Source organism: Pagrus pagrus (genome assembly GCF_965226575.1).
Source record: "Pagrus pagrus genome assembly, chromosome: 5".
NCBI lineage: Eukaryota > Metazoa > Chordata > Actinopteri > Spariformes > Sparidae > Pagrus > Pagrus pagrus.
Genome location: NC_140189.1, coordinates 33,268,390 through 33,285,292, shown reverse-complemented (window position 1 = coordinate 33,285,292; position 16,903 = coordinate 33,268,390). Strand labels below are relative to the sequence as shown.

The 16,903-nt window shown below is 42.1% G+C and overlaps 2 protein-coding genes across 3 annotated transcripts in view; both read left to right on the top strand.

Moving 5' to 3' along the window:
• The first annotated feature begins 565 nt into the window (after positions 1-565).
• Positions 566-16,903, top strand: part of LOC311257233 (uncharacterized protein) — a 34,390-nt gene continuing 18,052 nt past the window's right edge. For both annotated transcript variants that reach the window (XM_084352761.1, XM_084352762.1), the window contains exons 1-2: positions 566-901; positions 5,381-5,518. In XM_084352761.1, the coding sequence (XP_084208887.1) occupies positions 798-901; positions 5,381-5,518 (242 nt within the window). In that variant the 5' untranslated portion in view covers positions 566-797. The remainder of the gene's footprint in view (positions 902-5,380; positions 5,519-16,903) is intronic.
• Positions 3,013-4,174, top strand: LOC311257489 (kelch-like protein 10; the record flags this gene model as incomplete). The annotated part of the gene is made up of 4 exons (XM_084353135.1): positions 3,013-3,072; positions 3,235-3,362; positions 3,395-3,434; positions 3,605-4,174. The coding sequence occupies 4 exons, from the start codon at positions 3,013-3,015 to the stop codon at positions 4,076-4,078; spliced, it is 702 nt and encodes a 233-aa protein (XP_084209261.1). The 3' UTR covers positions 4,079-4,174.

Below are 16,903 nucleotides of genomic sequence, written 5' to 3'. Positions count from 1 at the left end.
ATCTGAAACGTAAGTAAGTTTACGTATGTAAATGATTTAACTTACGTCACTTATGTTACGTGAGTGATGTAGTTATGTCAGATAAGTTACGTGACGTGAGTTGAATCACATACATAACTGACATTACGAGACCCGACGTAGTTTTCTTTAAGCCAAAGTACGAAACCTAACTTAATGTTGGTGCATAAAACTAAGCAAACCGTGAATACTTGACAACGTTGACAGCAGTCCAAATGTCATGTCATGATATGTGGTCTGCCTGTCAGCAAGCTTTAATTTAAAAATCTAACTGCAGCGCCCTGCTAATTAGTTTATACGGGTTTATTGCATTTATTTCAGTTGGTAACGTGTTCTGGTGTGGGCCTGTACATGTAGTGCTGCTGTTAATATCTGTATGATTAATGTGGCGAATGATAACAAATTGTCCTATGTTTTGAAAGGACTTTGAACGCCTCAGGTTGCTCTTATGTGGATTCTCATTTGTTTGGACAGGTGTCAATCATTTTCTCTGTTATTGGGATTAACCTGTCGGATTGTTAGAGGGGCGGGACTAGAGGGAAAGCGAGGGAAATGAGGAGAGACAGAGAAGCGGGAAGTTGTAAGTCCGGACAAAGTTTCAAATAACTTCATGAAAAGTATTATTTACCGTTATCAACCGGGAGTTAGGCGAGGGTGTGCTTATTTTGTTAAGAGTGTAGCCGAGTGTGTTTTATAAGTGAGGGCTCGTTACTGGCACAAGCTGAAGACCATGATGGGACTGTTGCTAGCTGTTAGCATCGCCAGCTGCTAATCAGGAGATGCTACGGGACAGGACCGAGCCTCGGGACGGATCTCTGGTCACATCGCTGCCTCTGAGAAGAGGTTTTGGAGGGAAGGGATGGATCACTTTTCCGTGGTTCGGGTGAGTATCATGACCGTTACCGTTGATATTGAATTAGAGCTATAGTTACGGTTAAAGGAAACTGCATGGGAACAATAACGCTCAATAACAGTATAGTTGGTTTTAATAAACTCACCAGGCCTCTCAGTTTAGCCTGAGTCATTTTCAGGGTCATTTTCCACACTTCACCACAACTCATGAAATTACATTTCCATTGTGTTTTTTTTAAAAAGGAAGCATGAAAACACAGTTTTGAGTTGCATACCAACCTAACATCATCACTAAATGTTACCTGCTTGTAAAATAATATTTCTCATAATTACTTACAATAATGTCAGAGGCAGCGGGAAACATTTCCGATAAACCAAAAAATGTCCAACGTTATTTCAAACCACTGTTTGTGAAAGCAGACGCAGCCATTGTCCTTGCTTCCTGTTTCATCCTCCAACCATTCGCAGTGAAATTATAAAGCACCAGGAGGCCTTTAATGAGTGTGATCAGCTTCCCCCTGATTTCACCTGAATATTATTTAATTCATTTAGCATTAGCCAGCTGTTGTCACATCGTACAGGTACCCCTAGAGACAAATGATGCATCCTGTTATTTACTGTATGTTGATTTACAAGAACCTGCAGGTAACTCATCTAAGGTGCCCCCTTCACAGATATCATTTCCTAACCATGCTGCACTGCATTGCTTTTGTTTTTGAGTTGAAATTGGCCCTTCTGCCAGCTCTCGAGCCAAGCTGGTTAATCACACTCCCACACGCCGTCCATTCTGTTAGGAACAACAATTATCATCTCTGCAATGAGCTGCTAGATATTGTTTTTCTTCTTGGAGATTTTCATCAGCGGGGAGCACAGGACTGTGTGGCATCTTAGCGACACCGATGATGATCCCCATATCACAACAGTTGGCTCTATCTAAATTTTATTCACATCAAGATTGGTTTTCTGAGGGTTCATTAACTGGGTATTGGGAACTGTCACCCCAAAACATACGGGGCCTCCTCTCTCCCTCACAATTACAACAGAAAGTTTTTTTTTGCGTGACTCAGATGGATGATCATTTTGTTCATCACCTCTGAAATGGCAGCGGTTTATTATAAATGTATGTAATTTACTCATCTCACTAGCAATTCTCCCAACCTGACCTCAGCTAATTAACTTTGTTATTTTAATGCGTATAGTAATTACGAGAAAGCATTTGTCTTTGTAATGTAGAATTAAATACTTTACAACTAATTATAATTGCAAGGTGATACATTGGGCAATGGAAGAGTAATGTGAGCAGAGTTTAGATGGAGCATTTCAAAAATGTCTGCTGTGTAACTCAAACATTTCACAATGCGTCTGTGTCACAGCCTCGTCGCCACAACACGTAGAGTGTCAAATGAGAGGATGTGAAGCATGTGAGTGAAAGACAGTAAATGAGGCAACAGGTCAAGAAGACGGCGCTACACTAGACTCTACAGCAGGGCCACCAAACGTTTTGAAACTGAGAGCTACCTCAAGGGTACGGAGTAATTTGAAGGGCTACTTGTTTGATACGAACTTCCTTAATAACATAAAGTTGCACGGTTAATGATAATATTACTATTATTATTAATAATAAATATTCATATCTAAAGAGACGATAAATAACTGATTTCTCATGGTAGGAAACATATATTTAAACATGCAACATTATTTATTTCTGTTAATCTCAATCTGTTTCAACATTTGAACGTCAGAGTTATCACATCACTGATATTTTTGTAAATATGACAGCCTTTTGTTTCTCCTAACCTTCTCTATCGTTGCTTTTAAACGTCATCCTGGTTGATCTCACAGCACAGCTGTTGACTGCTGTTCAACATTTATGAGCCACAATCAAATTTAATTTCCAAATGGTGCCAAATAGAAGTGAATGGATTTGATATTATGTACATTTGTGGTGGATTTTTTACTTTAAAAATTATGGACTTATGGACAATTTGAGGTCCCCAGGTGATACTAGAGCTGAAGACAGAAGACAGAGGCAGGATGTTGGACAGTTTAACAGCAAACAATGTGCATCAACATCCCAGGCCTGTCTCCTGACATGATGCAGATCATCATCGAGTTTGCATACACCGGCTCTCTCTCTCTGTGATGGAGGACAATGTACAGGAGCTGCTGATAGCAGCCGATCAGTTCAACATCATGGACATAGTATGAGCCTGCTGCGACTTCCTGGTGGAGCAGCTCAGCCCAGAGAACTGCATCGGCATGTGGCAGTTCACCAACATCTGCCCCTGCTTTGAGCTGCAGAGAAAGGCCTACCAGTTCATCTTTGACCACTTTGAGGAGGTCGTTTCCAGTTAAGAGTTTCAGGATCTCACTGTGCAGGAACTCACTGACATCCTAAAAAGAGACAACCTCAATATGAGAGAGGAGAGTACTGTGTGCGAGGCCATCCTTCACTGGATCACCCACAGACCTGAAGACAAGGACACCTGCTTGTACTCTTGTCTGTGGTAAGTTCTGCCACTAGCTTCAGCTTGGATTTAGCTGACAGCAAAAACATGAGTATTGTAAGATCACCTGGGTGCTTTTAAACCTGCAGCTCCACTACAAACAACTAAGAGCTGTAAGCTTGAAGCCATGTTGGACCACAGACTGTATACAGAGGGCAGAGCTTCTGGGTAGGAATGGTGAAGACACTGCAGTTCAAGTCAAAGATTTTCTTGTTTTCTCTGTGTAGGTCCGACTGGCCTTGAAGAATCAAGATCACCTGGGGACAACTGTGATGTCGAATGAGCTGGTGAAGAGCAATGCTGAGTGCTTTCAGATGGTGAAAGACATTATGGAAAACAAAGACCGCCTCACCTCACCTGTCCTCAACATGCGTGACTCTGTCGGTCGTCCTCGCCTGCCTAATACCATCCTGTTGGCCATCAGAGGCCAGAGGATCGGTGATGCAACTAACTCCATTGAGGCGTATGACATCCGCGCCGACCTCTGGATCAACCTGACAAACAATCAGGAGCGCCTTCGCGCCTTTCACGGCGGGTATGTCTACTGTGTCGGTGGCTCTGACGAGACAGAGTTTTCCAACAGTGTTCGCAGGCCTGCTCTGAGCACACACACCTGGCAGGAGGTGGCACCCATGCATTTCCGCCGCTACTCTGTGTGCATCACTGCTGAATGGATGGATCTATGCGATGGGAGGTTATGATGGGCATGTACAACTCAGGACTGCAGAGTGCTACAGGCCCGACACCAACCAGCGGACTGTCATTGCACCCATGCATGAGATCAGGAGCGCCGCCAGCTGCACACAGGTTGATTACACAATTTTACATATTTTTCCCCCCGCAAATTTAAATGTCTTTAAATACACATAAACATGAAGCCAACATATTGTAGCGACTGGATACATTGAGGCAGAAGATGTTGTCTTTCAGTCAGAAATGCACACATTCAGCGACACACAGGAGCTCTCTCAAGCTGGGCACCGGTTCACTCACAGCATGAGACTAGCACTAAAACACTGCAGCTCCTATCCACAACAGCTATATATATTATAAACAGTAGGGGGTCCCTGCTCCATCTCTCCATCAATTCAGGTCCTTGGCCTGAAAAACGTTGAAGACCCCTGGACTGGAATATTGCTAATTTGATTTTCTACCTGCTTGGAACAAGAGTTCAGACCTGGTATTAACATCCATCCAAGTGAGTGATCCAATCAATTAGGTGACACTGTCATTCACAGGAAGTTTACAGGTCAAGTAGAGTAAAATTAAAGGTGAAATTATTAACAATAAAAAAATGGTATTCCATCTGCCCCATGACATTGCATTCACGTCCCAACACCGCTGTTGATTGAATCATCTGCTCCCTCAAGTGGTTGCCAGGTTGTTGCACTAGCTAATTGAGTGGTGTAGTTTGTAGTCCTAAAACCCAGAAATCAGTTAGCATTTTTGCACATCTGGTTTCCTCGTCTCAAAGTCTATGAGGTTTTTGAATTGGTTTACGGTTATATACCATGTGGTACCATAGGCTTAAGACTTTAAATGGTCCACAAGTTTAATCATAAAGCACTTGCGTGTCGTAAAATTGGCTGAATGAGACTACAGAAGTTGTCACGGACATTAAATGTCATCATGCCAAATGTGAAGCCTCCTCTCCTACAAACTATTCTTTTATAGTAATTCTGTATTAATTTCAGATTTTGGACTTGTGGGTTTTTGTAGTTGTGTTTTTGTCTTGTACTTTGTGTGTCAGAGGTGATGCAGGAGGTTGGGCGGAGTTTTCTCTGTGCTGGAGCTGCTGCTGTTTCCACTCACACACCTGCAGTGTGTTTTGGCTAATCAGCACTTGCTCAAGTACCCCGATCACCAGTCTACTCGCTACCAGATGATTTTCCGTCAGTTGGCGTGCTGTGTAGCGGCTCTACTTGTGCAAACAGTTTCTAGAAGAGTTTTCTTGTTTCTAGTTTTTGCCTGAGCTCTAATTTTCTTCTCTGCTTCTCCACCAGTGACCTCCGCTCTGATCGGCACTCGGCTCCACCTGCCTCCCAGCCGCAGCACCTCCTCACAATCCAACTCACCAGTGGACCTCTGTGCCTCGCTTCTCCGCCTACATTCAGTCGTGTGCCTCCTGCGCCTCACCCCCAGCAAGTTACCAAGACCAACTCACACTAACTCCTGTTGGCTTTGTCAGATAAATCCCACTGAAACTGCTCCTACTCTGGTGTCCGCGTCTGGGTCCTTAACCGACCACCACACATCACCACAATTAAGACGCTTAGTGGTGGTGATGTTAAAGTCTTGTGACCATAATGTTGTGTGTTTATAGTCTAACATTAGCTTTTACATTAGCGACTAATTTAAGCTTCAAAGATCACAAGGGGTGTTCATCTGTGAAGATGATCTCTTCTGAATAAAACCATATAGTAATATCATATACTTGATTATGTTGGGCGATATTCCAAAATCCAATTAAAAAATCCGCTAAAACGCTGCACCGCTTCCACAGACGCTGAACTCACTGTGCCCCTCAGCCCTGCCGACTTGCAGCCACAATTTCAAATTAGTAACGTAGAGACACGAAGAGATAACAAGTTTCGTCTTGTTTACTGTGAAGTAGGTGACACGGTGACAGCCTTTCTGCAGAAAACACTCATTTATCACCTGAAATCTGGTAACGATGGCGGCATGATTGAAAAGTGAAACTGACTCTAAACGTCTCATCTGAAGGCGCCGTCTCAGATTTCAAACTTTGCAAGCTGTTAATTTAATGTAAATCAGGTTATTGTTTGTCACCATATTAACACTACTTTTGCACATTAGGGTGGTTGCAACTGTAACTCTTTATCTCCTTGATGTTGTACATTTACTGAGAAATGAAGTGCAGAAGTTTATTTCAGATTGTGTTGTGTAGCATTCAGTATATCAGAACATGAATAAATAAATCTTGACTTGACAACTTGAATTTCTGTATCTATTTCAACACAGTACATGACAGATAATGTCACTGTCAGTTTGATTATTTCAACCTTGAAACATGAAGGACGCTCGTGTATAAACAAGAAATGATTAGATCCATCAGGCACTCAGTGTTCACATTTGTACTTCTGACAAAGTGCAGTAAACAATACATACTCTTTGAATAAACAAGCAAACTAATATCTCAAGTGTAACAAAAAAAATAATGTACATTTTTGGCCTGCTGCTGTACAGACTATTATTCCTGGTCTGGTAAGCAAACAACAGCTTGTATATGTGTTTACTACTGTTAGTTTATTGTTGGTCCATAAACTAGGCTTGACATTGAGAAAATGTCAAAACAATATTAAGTACGATACATCTCCAGCCTGCTGCTAAGGTACAGACAACTGTGCTTGCGTGTTATTGGTCTATAATCAATAAATAGTATTTAAATAAGCAGCAGGCATTGTTAACCATTGTACTAGTGATAGCTTACTGTTGTCTGCAAACATTAAAAAAAAAAAAAAAAAAAACATCAATCAATAACGTGGTTTAACGTATCCTCACCCCAGGGTGGGATCGTCCTTCTGAAGACCGGGATTCACATCATTCATGTTTGTGACCAAGAATCAAGAGTGATTTATTTTCTAGTTTATGTTACGTAAGTAAGTTAACGTAAAAAACAAGTCTGAATGTACTTATTTACCTTAAAGTATGATGTTTTCCTAAACCTGACCAAGTAGTTTTTTTATTTGCCTAAACCTCACCGGACCACGACAGTTTCACGATGTCAGTAACAGTCCAAAAGTCATAACATTTTAACTGTTCGTGTGAGTGAGCCACAGCAGCTCAGTAACACAGCTGCCACGCTGTACGCAGGCATCCAGTGTGCCCAGCCTGTTACATTTTAATGCTGACCTGACCGCCGAGTCCTTCACGTGCAAAACCGGCACTAGAGGGGAAGTTAGAGCGTCACAGTTTGAAGCTTGAATGCCGCTGACCAGGCTGCTGTACTTGATGAGTTGGAAGTGAGAACTTGCAGATCTGCTCTCTGTGACTGGATACATGACTGCCAGCTAACAAACTCTGTCTGCCTTGGAGACCCTTAAAAAGTATACTTCAGCTGCAGTCCTGTGGGCGACACTCCCTTCGTGCTCCTCCACATGTTGGCGAACATGTCCGCAATCTTTCATGGCAGTGATGAAAGTGTTGATGTCAGTCGTCTTTACAAACTGAAGTACAAAGTGATGTTCTTCGCTGGTTGTCAACCAAGTTGGATTGGTGTCATCTTTAATGAAGAAAACCTTCTGTTCAAGTTGTCTGACTGCGCAGGAAATGTGTCGACAAAAACACATTATATTTTTAGACTGTACAATGCGCCGAATGATAATGTGGAAACAATGTGACGGTGTGAAAGCGGACGCTCGTAGTGATGAACCTACAGAAACTGCAGCTCCTCTCGGCTTTGCAGAGCTTCACAATGAGTTCCAGGTCTTTGTTCGGGTTCACGACCCTCAACTTTACTGTTTTGGTTCACTGGCATCGCTCTCACAGCGTCACTGACACGGCCCTGAAAGCCCGCTGTTCACTACCTGATCAGCACCAAACAGCAGACAGACACAGTTAGACACTAACTGGTGAGAGTATTGGAGAATTCAGCTTTGAGAAAACAACAAAAACAGCTGACAATCACCAGTTGGACACAAACATGACACCAAATCAATGATAAAGTTGCTACGTAACAGCTAAATGTATAAAAAGCATCTGGGTGCCGACAAGTCTGCAATATCAACATATGAGGAGATTTCAATGTTGTGTTCACAACTTGTTTTGCCCAAAGTGGCCCCGAAACCAGTGAGAAAGTTTAATATTTCTATACTTCCTGACATATCGCATCACAGTTCAGCATCGTATTTTCAAGCTCTTTCTAGAAAGTCTTCAGAATATTTTCCTTGACTCTAACATCCCAGTCAACAGTTAGATTACAAAAATCCTTTGTGAGTGTCAGCCAAGAAAACTCTTCAGTGAAAGGAGAAGGGGAGTTTAATCTAAACAAACACCTTGTTCATATCGAGCCAGGGTCACACCAAGTGTTCACCCCACAGGCTCTGTATAATTGCCTTCATGCTCATGCCTCTGCCAATAAAAATACCCAGAAGTGATTTTGGAGTGGCAGAGAACGTAACTCCTCTCAGTAGGTTTTGTAGCATGTGAGCTTGTTGGATTGCCTCTGTAGATTGCCTGAGCATCTATTTTTGATCCCGGTGCCGAAGTGGGACATCAAGGCTAATTTGAATAAGTGCCACTGTTAGTCAGACCATCAACATCAGCATGAATGCTGCAAGGCTGTTAAAAAATATAAATATACACTGCTGGGGGGATTAATCATTAAGATGTAAAAAGAAAATTAGCCGCCCATCATCCTGAATGATTTGGAAGGTTGATTGCTTTGCCTGTCAGCCCTCTAGATTAGATCTCGCTGTCTGGGACGTCTCCCCACTTTTCCTCCATTTCAGATTCAGAATGATTTTACTTGCCAGGCTCAGAATACATAACACAACTTGCCTCAGTTCAGCTGATAGATAATGTACGCACAACTGCGAACACAGCCCATACAGAGCAGTGTCTGGCATATAAAACAGAACGCAAGATAAACAGCGACTCACTTACCAACCATCCGACAGACTCACAGCTTGTAAATGTGCGAATGACTCAGTGAAGAGGTTTACATCATTTAAAAAAAGTGACACCTCCGTCCTCCTCTGTCTCCTCCTCGCAACATGATTAATACTATATTGAAAGGACTAATCCAAAATTGGATTTGTGTATATTTGTGTTGACAAACCTTGAACATGTTAATAACTCGCCTCTACTTTGTATCCCTGCAACTACAGGGTCTATTTGAATAATCAATGTATCGTAATAAAGGGAACACTTGAAATATTTGTTTAGATGTGTAAGTAGAAGTATATATGTCACTGAGTAAATTAAGTTTAATTAAGATTTTTAGTATATAGTAAATATAGTATAAGAAGTATATTTAACCATTATGTTACCAAAGGTGCTCAAAAAATAGCCCAATCAGGCTCCGCTGGGGTTTAACAGGTTAATAATTTAAGGTCCAAAATGATTGTTTTGTTTATCCGTGTCAGAATTCTGACAGTTGGTTCCAACTTCCAACAAGGTTTGTGAGCCGATAGTATAACGCAGCTGGTATCACGTCGTATCTGTGTTTCATCAGCGATCAACAGTCTGATTTCTACAGTATGCTCCCACATACTCGGCCCTAATGTTAGCTAGCTAGCGTTAGCAATGTTCACATAATCTAGTGTTAGCGACATTAAGGTTAGCTAACGTTAGTGATGATAAAGTAATATAGCAGTAGTGAGGTTAATGTTGGGGGAGAACAGCAGCGGTGTTGTGACGTGAATGCAACAGAAGGGGAAGATGGGACATTTCTTCTCTGAATGTTTCCAATAACACTTTAAACTGAGTTTGGGAGGTGAAACTGAGTTTGAATGACAGAATCACAAAGCTCAAGAACATCTTCAAGGTGTCGCTGGGAACTCTGTCCATATCGGATGGGACGATAAGCAGATACAGTAGACAAGTGATGTGTTCAAGTCCCTAAAATGGGACTGTGTGAGCAGAGTTTTGTCCCTGTGTGATAATTAAAAGTATACGCAACTGCATTATTGATGCAAAAACACAAAGTTCATGTTTCATTTGTTTACACTGTATGTTTTACTCTTACCAAGAGTCATTTCCTCCGTCAGCGCTGTGTTGAATAATTCAGATGTGTGAGCCTCAGTACTGTGGTGTTCAGTGCTCAGTCTGAAGGTCACGTCCCTCTTTCAAATGAGGACCAGAGGGCACAGAGTCTTGGACAGCAGGACACATCCAAAGGGAGTTTCCACACATAATGGGCTCTAACACCCGTTGCAGAGAGAACAGAGGATGTTTGTTGACTGACCTTGCACCCTCTCACTCCCCGCAAGGATGGGCATTGATTGTGTATGATCGGCTCCAGCATCCGAGCATCCAGTTGTCTGAAGCAGGGTCAAAGAAAACCACGCATGAATATTGACAAAAAGGGGTTTGTTTGGTTTTGCAATATTAAGCTTTCTGAATTCATCACTGGGAATGAATGTCTTAATCACAAACTGGTGACCTTTGGCTTCGGTGCTTTTGATTGGATGTGACTTCTTAATGGAACAAGACAAGTTTATTTCTGACTGACACTCATATTCAAGTAGGAGTTGGGACTGATCGGATCCAACACTGGTATCCACCCATCGACGTACCGATCCAGTTTCTGTAGTCTGACTAGATTCCTACTCTGTTTATCGCCCTGGAGCTAACAGCAGTGGAGCAGGGCTTGACACTAACGATTGCCCAGGGCAATAAACTCTATCTTTGGGCCTCGCAATTAGAATACCCCTTCTAGTAGAGGGACCGGACAAGCGAAAGATGAATGTGATGTCTAATGTATCATCGTCTTAGAATAAACTACCACTGTATCGCTGAGGCGCTTTTCCAGCTGAGCTGAACGTGCAAGTCTATCTCACAAGACTGATGAGAAATGTCTTACTGCAAAAGTTAACTCTGAGGTCCATGACGTCATGTGGGACATAACAAACATCTGTGGAACGCTGCGCTAGAGACTTAATGTTCTTGCCCCAAAGCTTACTGTCATGCCATTATAAGGAAGGCTCCGGTGCAATCGTATCCCTTTCAGAAGCTTTGTAATCCAGGCTTAAAATGAGGCGTCTTTAAGGAAACACTCAAATAAATCTATAATGATAAATTGACACTAAAATCTCCTGTTATCATTAATTATTTCATGTTGAATACAGTTTCTGTACTAGTTTTCCAGAGCTCTTTATCTCGGGGAACCTGACATTGCTCTGTCTTCATGTCAAGATGAAGACATTTCTGGTGACAGTACCAACGCCTTTCATGCCCGTTTACACCAGTTCATACACACCGCTCTGACTCTGACTAACCCTTTCCCTGTTTTAAACTTTATCACTGACACAGAAACTTATGTCAGAATCCTACAGCGCCCCACAACAGCGAGAGGAAACCAGGAGTTGTGTTCCTCCCCCCCTCACATCTAGCACTAACTGAGACATCTTTGGCGGAGACTTGAATAAAAGGGTCACTGTTGCTGTGGACTATCAATTTCAGCATAAAACACCACTCTACCAGTCAAAACAATAAAGAAACCCAAATCCAAACCCTCGATCACCCTACACATAAAACAGAGCCTGAATGAAAAGTAAAAAGCTTTCAGAGTGGATGTGACCCCAAACACGGACCGTCAATATCAACTGACACAGAACCTTTCACCACTAAACTCAAGTTCAGTCTAATGGCGGAAAATCCAACACGTTTCCTCGACAAACACATCCACAGTCCAACTTTAACAAATCGGTCCCAGGCTTATTAGGCAACCGAGAGAGATGGAGAAGTCTCACATGTTACATGTTACTGGTACATAAACACAATACCACCAATACACAACATAACAATTGTTTGTGGGATGAGTTGCATTGTCATTTGTGCGATGACATGATTTAAATATATCTTTAATTATAGTTGTTGCATTCAAAACAACCATTAGACAGATTACAAGAAAAAACAACATTTTAAATTCCTCACAGAAACTAAAGTGGATTCATTTAATTTTGGAAAAACCTAAAAAGCCACTTTGTCTGCACACTAGGCCTGCCAGCTTGTTTTAAAGTGAAATCATTGTGATTAATTAAAGAAAGATGGGATGCCCTGCTGATGTGATTTTTGGACCTACTTGATATTGCAGCAGCTCATAGTTGTGTCTCTTTTGTAACAAGAATCCTTTTATGCTTCCAGCCTTGGGCAAAGTACAAAGTGTGGATGAGGAGGCAGTGTACTGACACTCATTACTATAAACCTCCCGCTGCTCTTGGATTTGTTAAAGAAATATGACATTATTTGTTTCACTTGGTTTATGCTGAAAATACAAACTTTGGAGAACATTTTATTACATTTCCAAAGCAGCGCAGCCCCTAAACTACTGACTGACACAAGCATTTGCATAAAGAATAGAAACCAAAACGCCTGATTCAGTCAGCCTTTGCATTTCGTAACATGAAAACACCTTCATTTGAAAAAAGCTTTGAAAAGCAAACAGCTAGTTCAGCAGATTTGACAAGCAGGATAAGGAGCATGATAGATGACCTTGAGGACGCACAACCCTCCTCACAAATCCATCCCAGTGCATCAACCTTTGCATTTATACATGTGGATGTAGGTATTTCTTCCTGCCATAAAAGCAGAGGAAACAATACAAAGTGCAGACAATCTACATATATATTTCCCATGATTCATTTCTCATACAAGCAGATAAATCGATTGACGCTTTTCTTCTTCCTGATGAATGAAAATAAATGCATTCAACGAAGGTGGCGAGCAGTTTCAGACCCAATATTTTCAGTCCCGTTGGGCTTCTTTTGTCAAAATCTTTGAGAACCGTCCTTTTTTCCCATCATGTTGCAGAGCTCTCGTCTGAATCTGATGCGTGTTGATTATTCTCCTCACACGACTGGAACACATCATGCCGATCACACTGGGACGGGGCTGTTTGAGGAAACAAAAACAGCATGTTAGGTCTACGACTGTGATCCATCTCTTTTTTGCTTTTTTGTTTTTCTTGATGAATTATCAGCTGTCATGTACAATACGGCCTGCTCTCACTCCCGCCATTATAGCAGCCTGGTCAGTGGCCCTGTGCTTCGCAGTTTGATGCTGTAGTTACCCATCTAGTGAAGCAGCGTGTCAGAGTCAGTTGGGCTGGTAGGTCAAACACTGGACGTTCCCTCTGGAGAACAGTGTTTGCTGGTGGCCATACGTAAATGTCTTAAGTTATTTTAACCGAAAGTATGACACCTAACCAAGTATTTCTTGTGCTTAAATTGAACGTTCTCACAACATTAATGACAGTCTTAAAGTCATTATATGCCATAATATGTGAACTGTTTGTCAGCAAGCTTTATTTTGGAAGTCGTTCCATTTTATATGTCAATGCTAACTTGACCACAGAGCCCTTCATCTGAAACACTGACGCTAGAGGGAGGTAGAGCTACAAAGTGTTATATAAGTCTAATGTATTATTGGTGTTAACAGGAAAGCGCTACAACCTACTCACTAGAATAATCCTTTTTGTAATACATTGTATATTTTTCTTTATACAGAGCATTATAGACATAGCCAAGATGGCGTCCATCATTGTAGTCAGCTCTGCGTTAATGTGTTTTTGTCACAGTTGTGAAAATAAAACATTTTACCACCCAGCAAAAAGGTTTAAAGAGGAAAGAAGACGTGTGAGAGATTTCCTGTATGATACTAAAAATACAACTGAAAAGTGTTTATTTTAATTTGAATCATGAATACCAACATTAGATAGTCGACTGACAGTAATGTCGCCGTTACATCCACCGCGCTGGATAAAGTTGCATTAGCCCGCAGTTTGAAATAATAACCTGATGGATACCTGTTGCAGAGTCAGTCTGTATAACTGCAGAGCAGACAGACACGGTGTGTGTGAGCGAGTAGTGTCTTTTAACCCTGCGATAGACGAGAATAACACCTGTAACCATGGTAACTGACAAAAACATCTGGTAAAAAAATGACAGACGGCCTCTCCATGGAGGTGTTTCCACATTACTGTTTATATGCTGCTCACATGCAAGTTGTCTGACATGGTATTAAAATTAGACATGATTCAAGTGGAAGACGACTGTTGGAAACTGAGTTACCGTCTGGGAACAACAATGCATCCGTCCTCTCTGGTCACTAGCAAGTTTTGTTAGAGATGACGAGCTGAGATCTACTGTATGGTCCAGTTAGTATCTGGTACCCTATAAACCAAAGGATATGAGCTGCATGCTGAAACTGCGCCTGCTGAACTCATGTACGGAGAGAAGCAGTTATACGGTAGGAAAAGCACAGGTGGTCCTAATAACATTAATTGATGGCTCTGTTCCATTTGTGAGACCCACTGAGCCGGCATGAACAAAATCAAAGGCTTGGACCTGCACAGCTAAATGGACAGAAGACAGTCTTATTGTTACCTCAGTGCTTTTCCTGCCATGACATGTCAAAACGTCTGCTGTGAAAATGACCTATTGCCTAAAGCCAACAATTAGTTCACTGCACTCGGTTGGTCGTCTGAGCAGAATTTCCCACCTTATGAGAATCAAACCAAAGGCAGCTGCATGCAGGTTTGAGCCTGTATTTCTCTTTGTAACATGGACTGTAGGGTATACACCTGTGATTCTTTCAGATGAAAATATCCATTGGATACCAAGAGTAACAGTACCGAGACACACAGCAACGTGCTCTCACTCCCAACTCATCAAATACGGCAGCTTGGTCAGTGGCCTTGTGCTTCACCCCCTGGCATTGGTTTTGCACGAGAGGGCTTCAAACTTTCAAAATAAAATGTGTAGATCGCCTGGTATGACATATTATGACTTTTGGACTGTTCAGTGTTGGTTAGCAGGGCATGGTCAACAGGTCATGGGCTGTGGGTAGAGACAGATAGCATGAGATCGCGGATAAAAGCAGCCAGAATGAGTTTCCTCTGTAGGGTTGCTGGGCTCAGCCTTAGAGGTGGTGTGAGGATTTCAGACATCCGCGGGGAGCTCGGAGTGGCTGCTCCCTCGCGTTAAAAGGAGCCAGGTGGGGTGGTTCGGACATGTGGTTAGGATGCCACCTGTGCACCTCCCTTTGGAGGTTTTCCAGGCACGACCACCTGGGTGGGGAACCCGGGTCAGACCCAGAACCTGGAGGCATTATATATCTCAACTGGCCTGGGAACGTTAAACTAACTATCGTAAGTGCTGATGTTCGATCGATTACATCAGTTATGTTTGATTACTCAACGTTACATACATTGAAAACAAATCACTCACATCCCGTTCTCCACAGGGAGAGTCCTGTGCATGGCGCTCTCCTGCCTCCTGCCTCCTACTCCCTTGCTCTTTCTTCTACTACATTAGACGGGTGCATCCAGAAGTGACACTAGAGGGGTAATTACAGCGTCAAACTACGTGCTGGGGAGTGAGAATGGGCTGCACAGAAATCTAAGTGACATTGTCAGTATGGTTGTTCACAGTCTCATACATAAATCTGCACAAAGAGCTTGGATCACAAAAATAGTAGTACAGCTTTAATTTGTTGTCTAGGATGTGATTTTTTTTTTCATTCCTTTATATTTCCGATCATTTCATTTGCACACAGTCTCTTTAGAAGACGGCTGTATCGTTCTTATTTATTAAAAGACAACATAATCCCTCACTCTCAGTCAAATGTGCTATAAACAGGTGTTGTACGTGCCCACATGCACAATTCCAGGTGCACAACCACACACAAAATCTCCTGATGGCACCTCATCAGGCGAGGGCACACTGCCAAGCACCTCACACTCCGCCTGTCTCAGAGAAAAGCTGTGGATTTGTTGCGGTGCACCGGGGTGGACGTCATGATCACACTGCCACCAGAACAGACTAGATGTGTTCTGACATACCCGGCTACACCAGCACTCCCTGAGCAATGCCAATTAAATAACAGGGTAAAGTCTATAAACCTTTTGCCAGCTCAATGTTAAAGTGCTCTAACACTGTTTTCTGGTGATCTAATGGACTCCAACAGCCTACATAGATGTTTTGTTGTCTGTTATGTAATATTTTATGGATCATTGTAGATACAGTACATCTCCTCCAGGTTGGAGGTTTAGTTACAGAAAATAATGTCGTGCTGGAAAGAAACCTGGTGTCTTCCTCAAGGTAACTTCATTAGCGTGAATGTTTGCTGACACAGTCTTTTTAACAAGAAATCATCTGAAACTCAGCATAATCTAATTTTATGCATATGCATTTTGAAGTTAATCAAAGTTGTTAAATTTGTTCATCTGTATGTTTTTATAACACCGTTTCCATCTCACACATCGCCTGTGCTTTGTACAGCTGCATATTTTGGGTGTTTCATTTAAGTTGTTAGAACGTGACTGAAGACTGCATATTCACAGGGTGTGAAAACAGACTTCTCATTATCAAAATGTTCACAGTGCTGGCAGCCCGGCTCTGACAATGCAGCCGTAGTCATGCTGTCAACAGGGCAGGTACAAGATGAGAGCTGCTAATGATATCAGTCTCTTGTGACTGCATGCAGACTTAAAGAAACCGTCACTCTTTCACTGATTTATACAAAAGGTCGTAGAAAAATGTGTAAAAAGGATTATTCTTACAGATGATTTAAACTCATCAAGATTTGGTTTCTTTGCTGTTTGCGGTCGGGTCTCTGAAGGTTTGGAGTAAAACATTTTGTGTGGGCTCGCAGTGTTCTGAGACTGAAAATGTTCTGAAGACCAGTTTTTCTTTCCCTGCCTTTAAAAAGCTGAAATACTTCTGTTGTAGGCTTCAAACAGCAGTTTGTTGACCACGGTTTGTTCTGTGTAGTGAACAAGATTCTGCGTCTATACAGAAGCCTGGTTATTTTGTTTTTTATGCACAACCACCTGGCTAGGG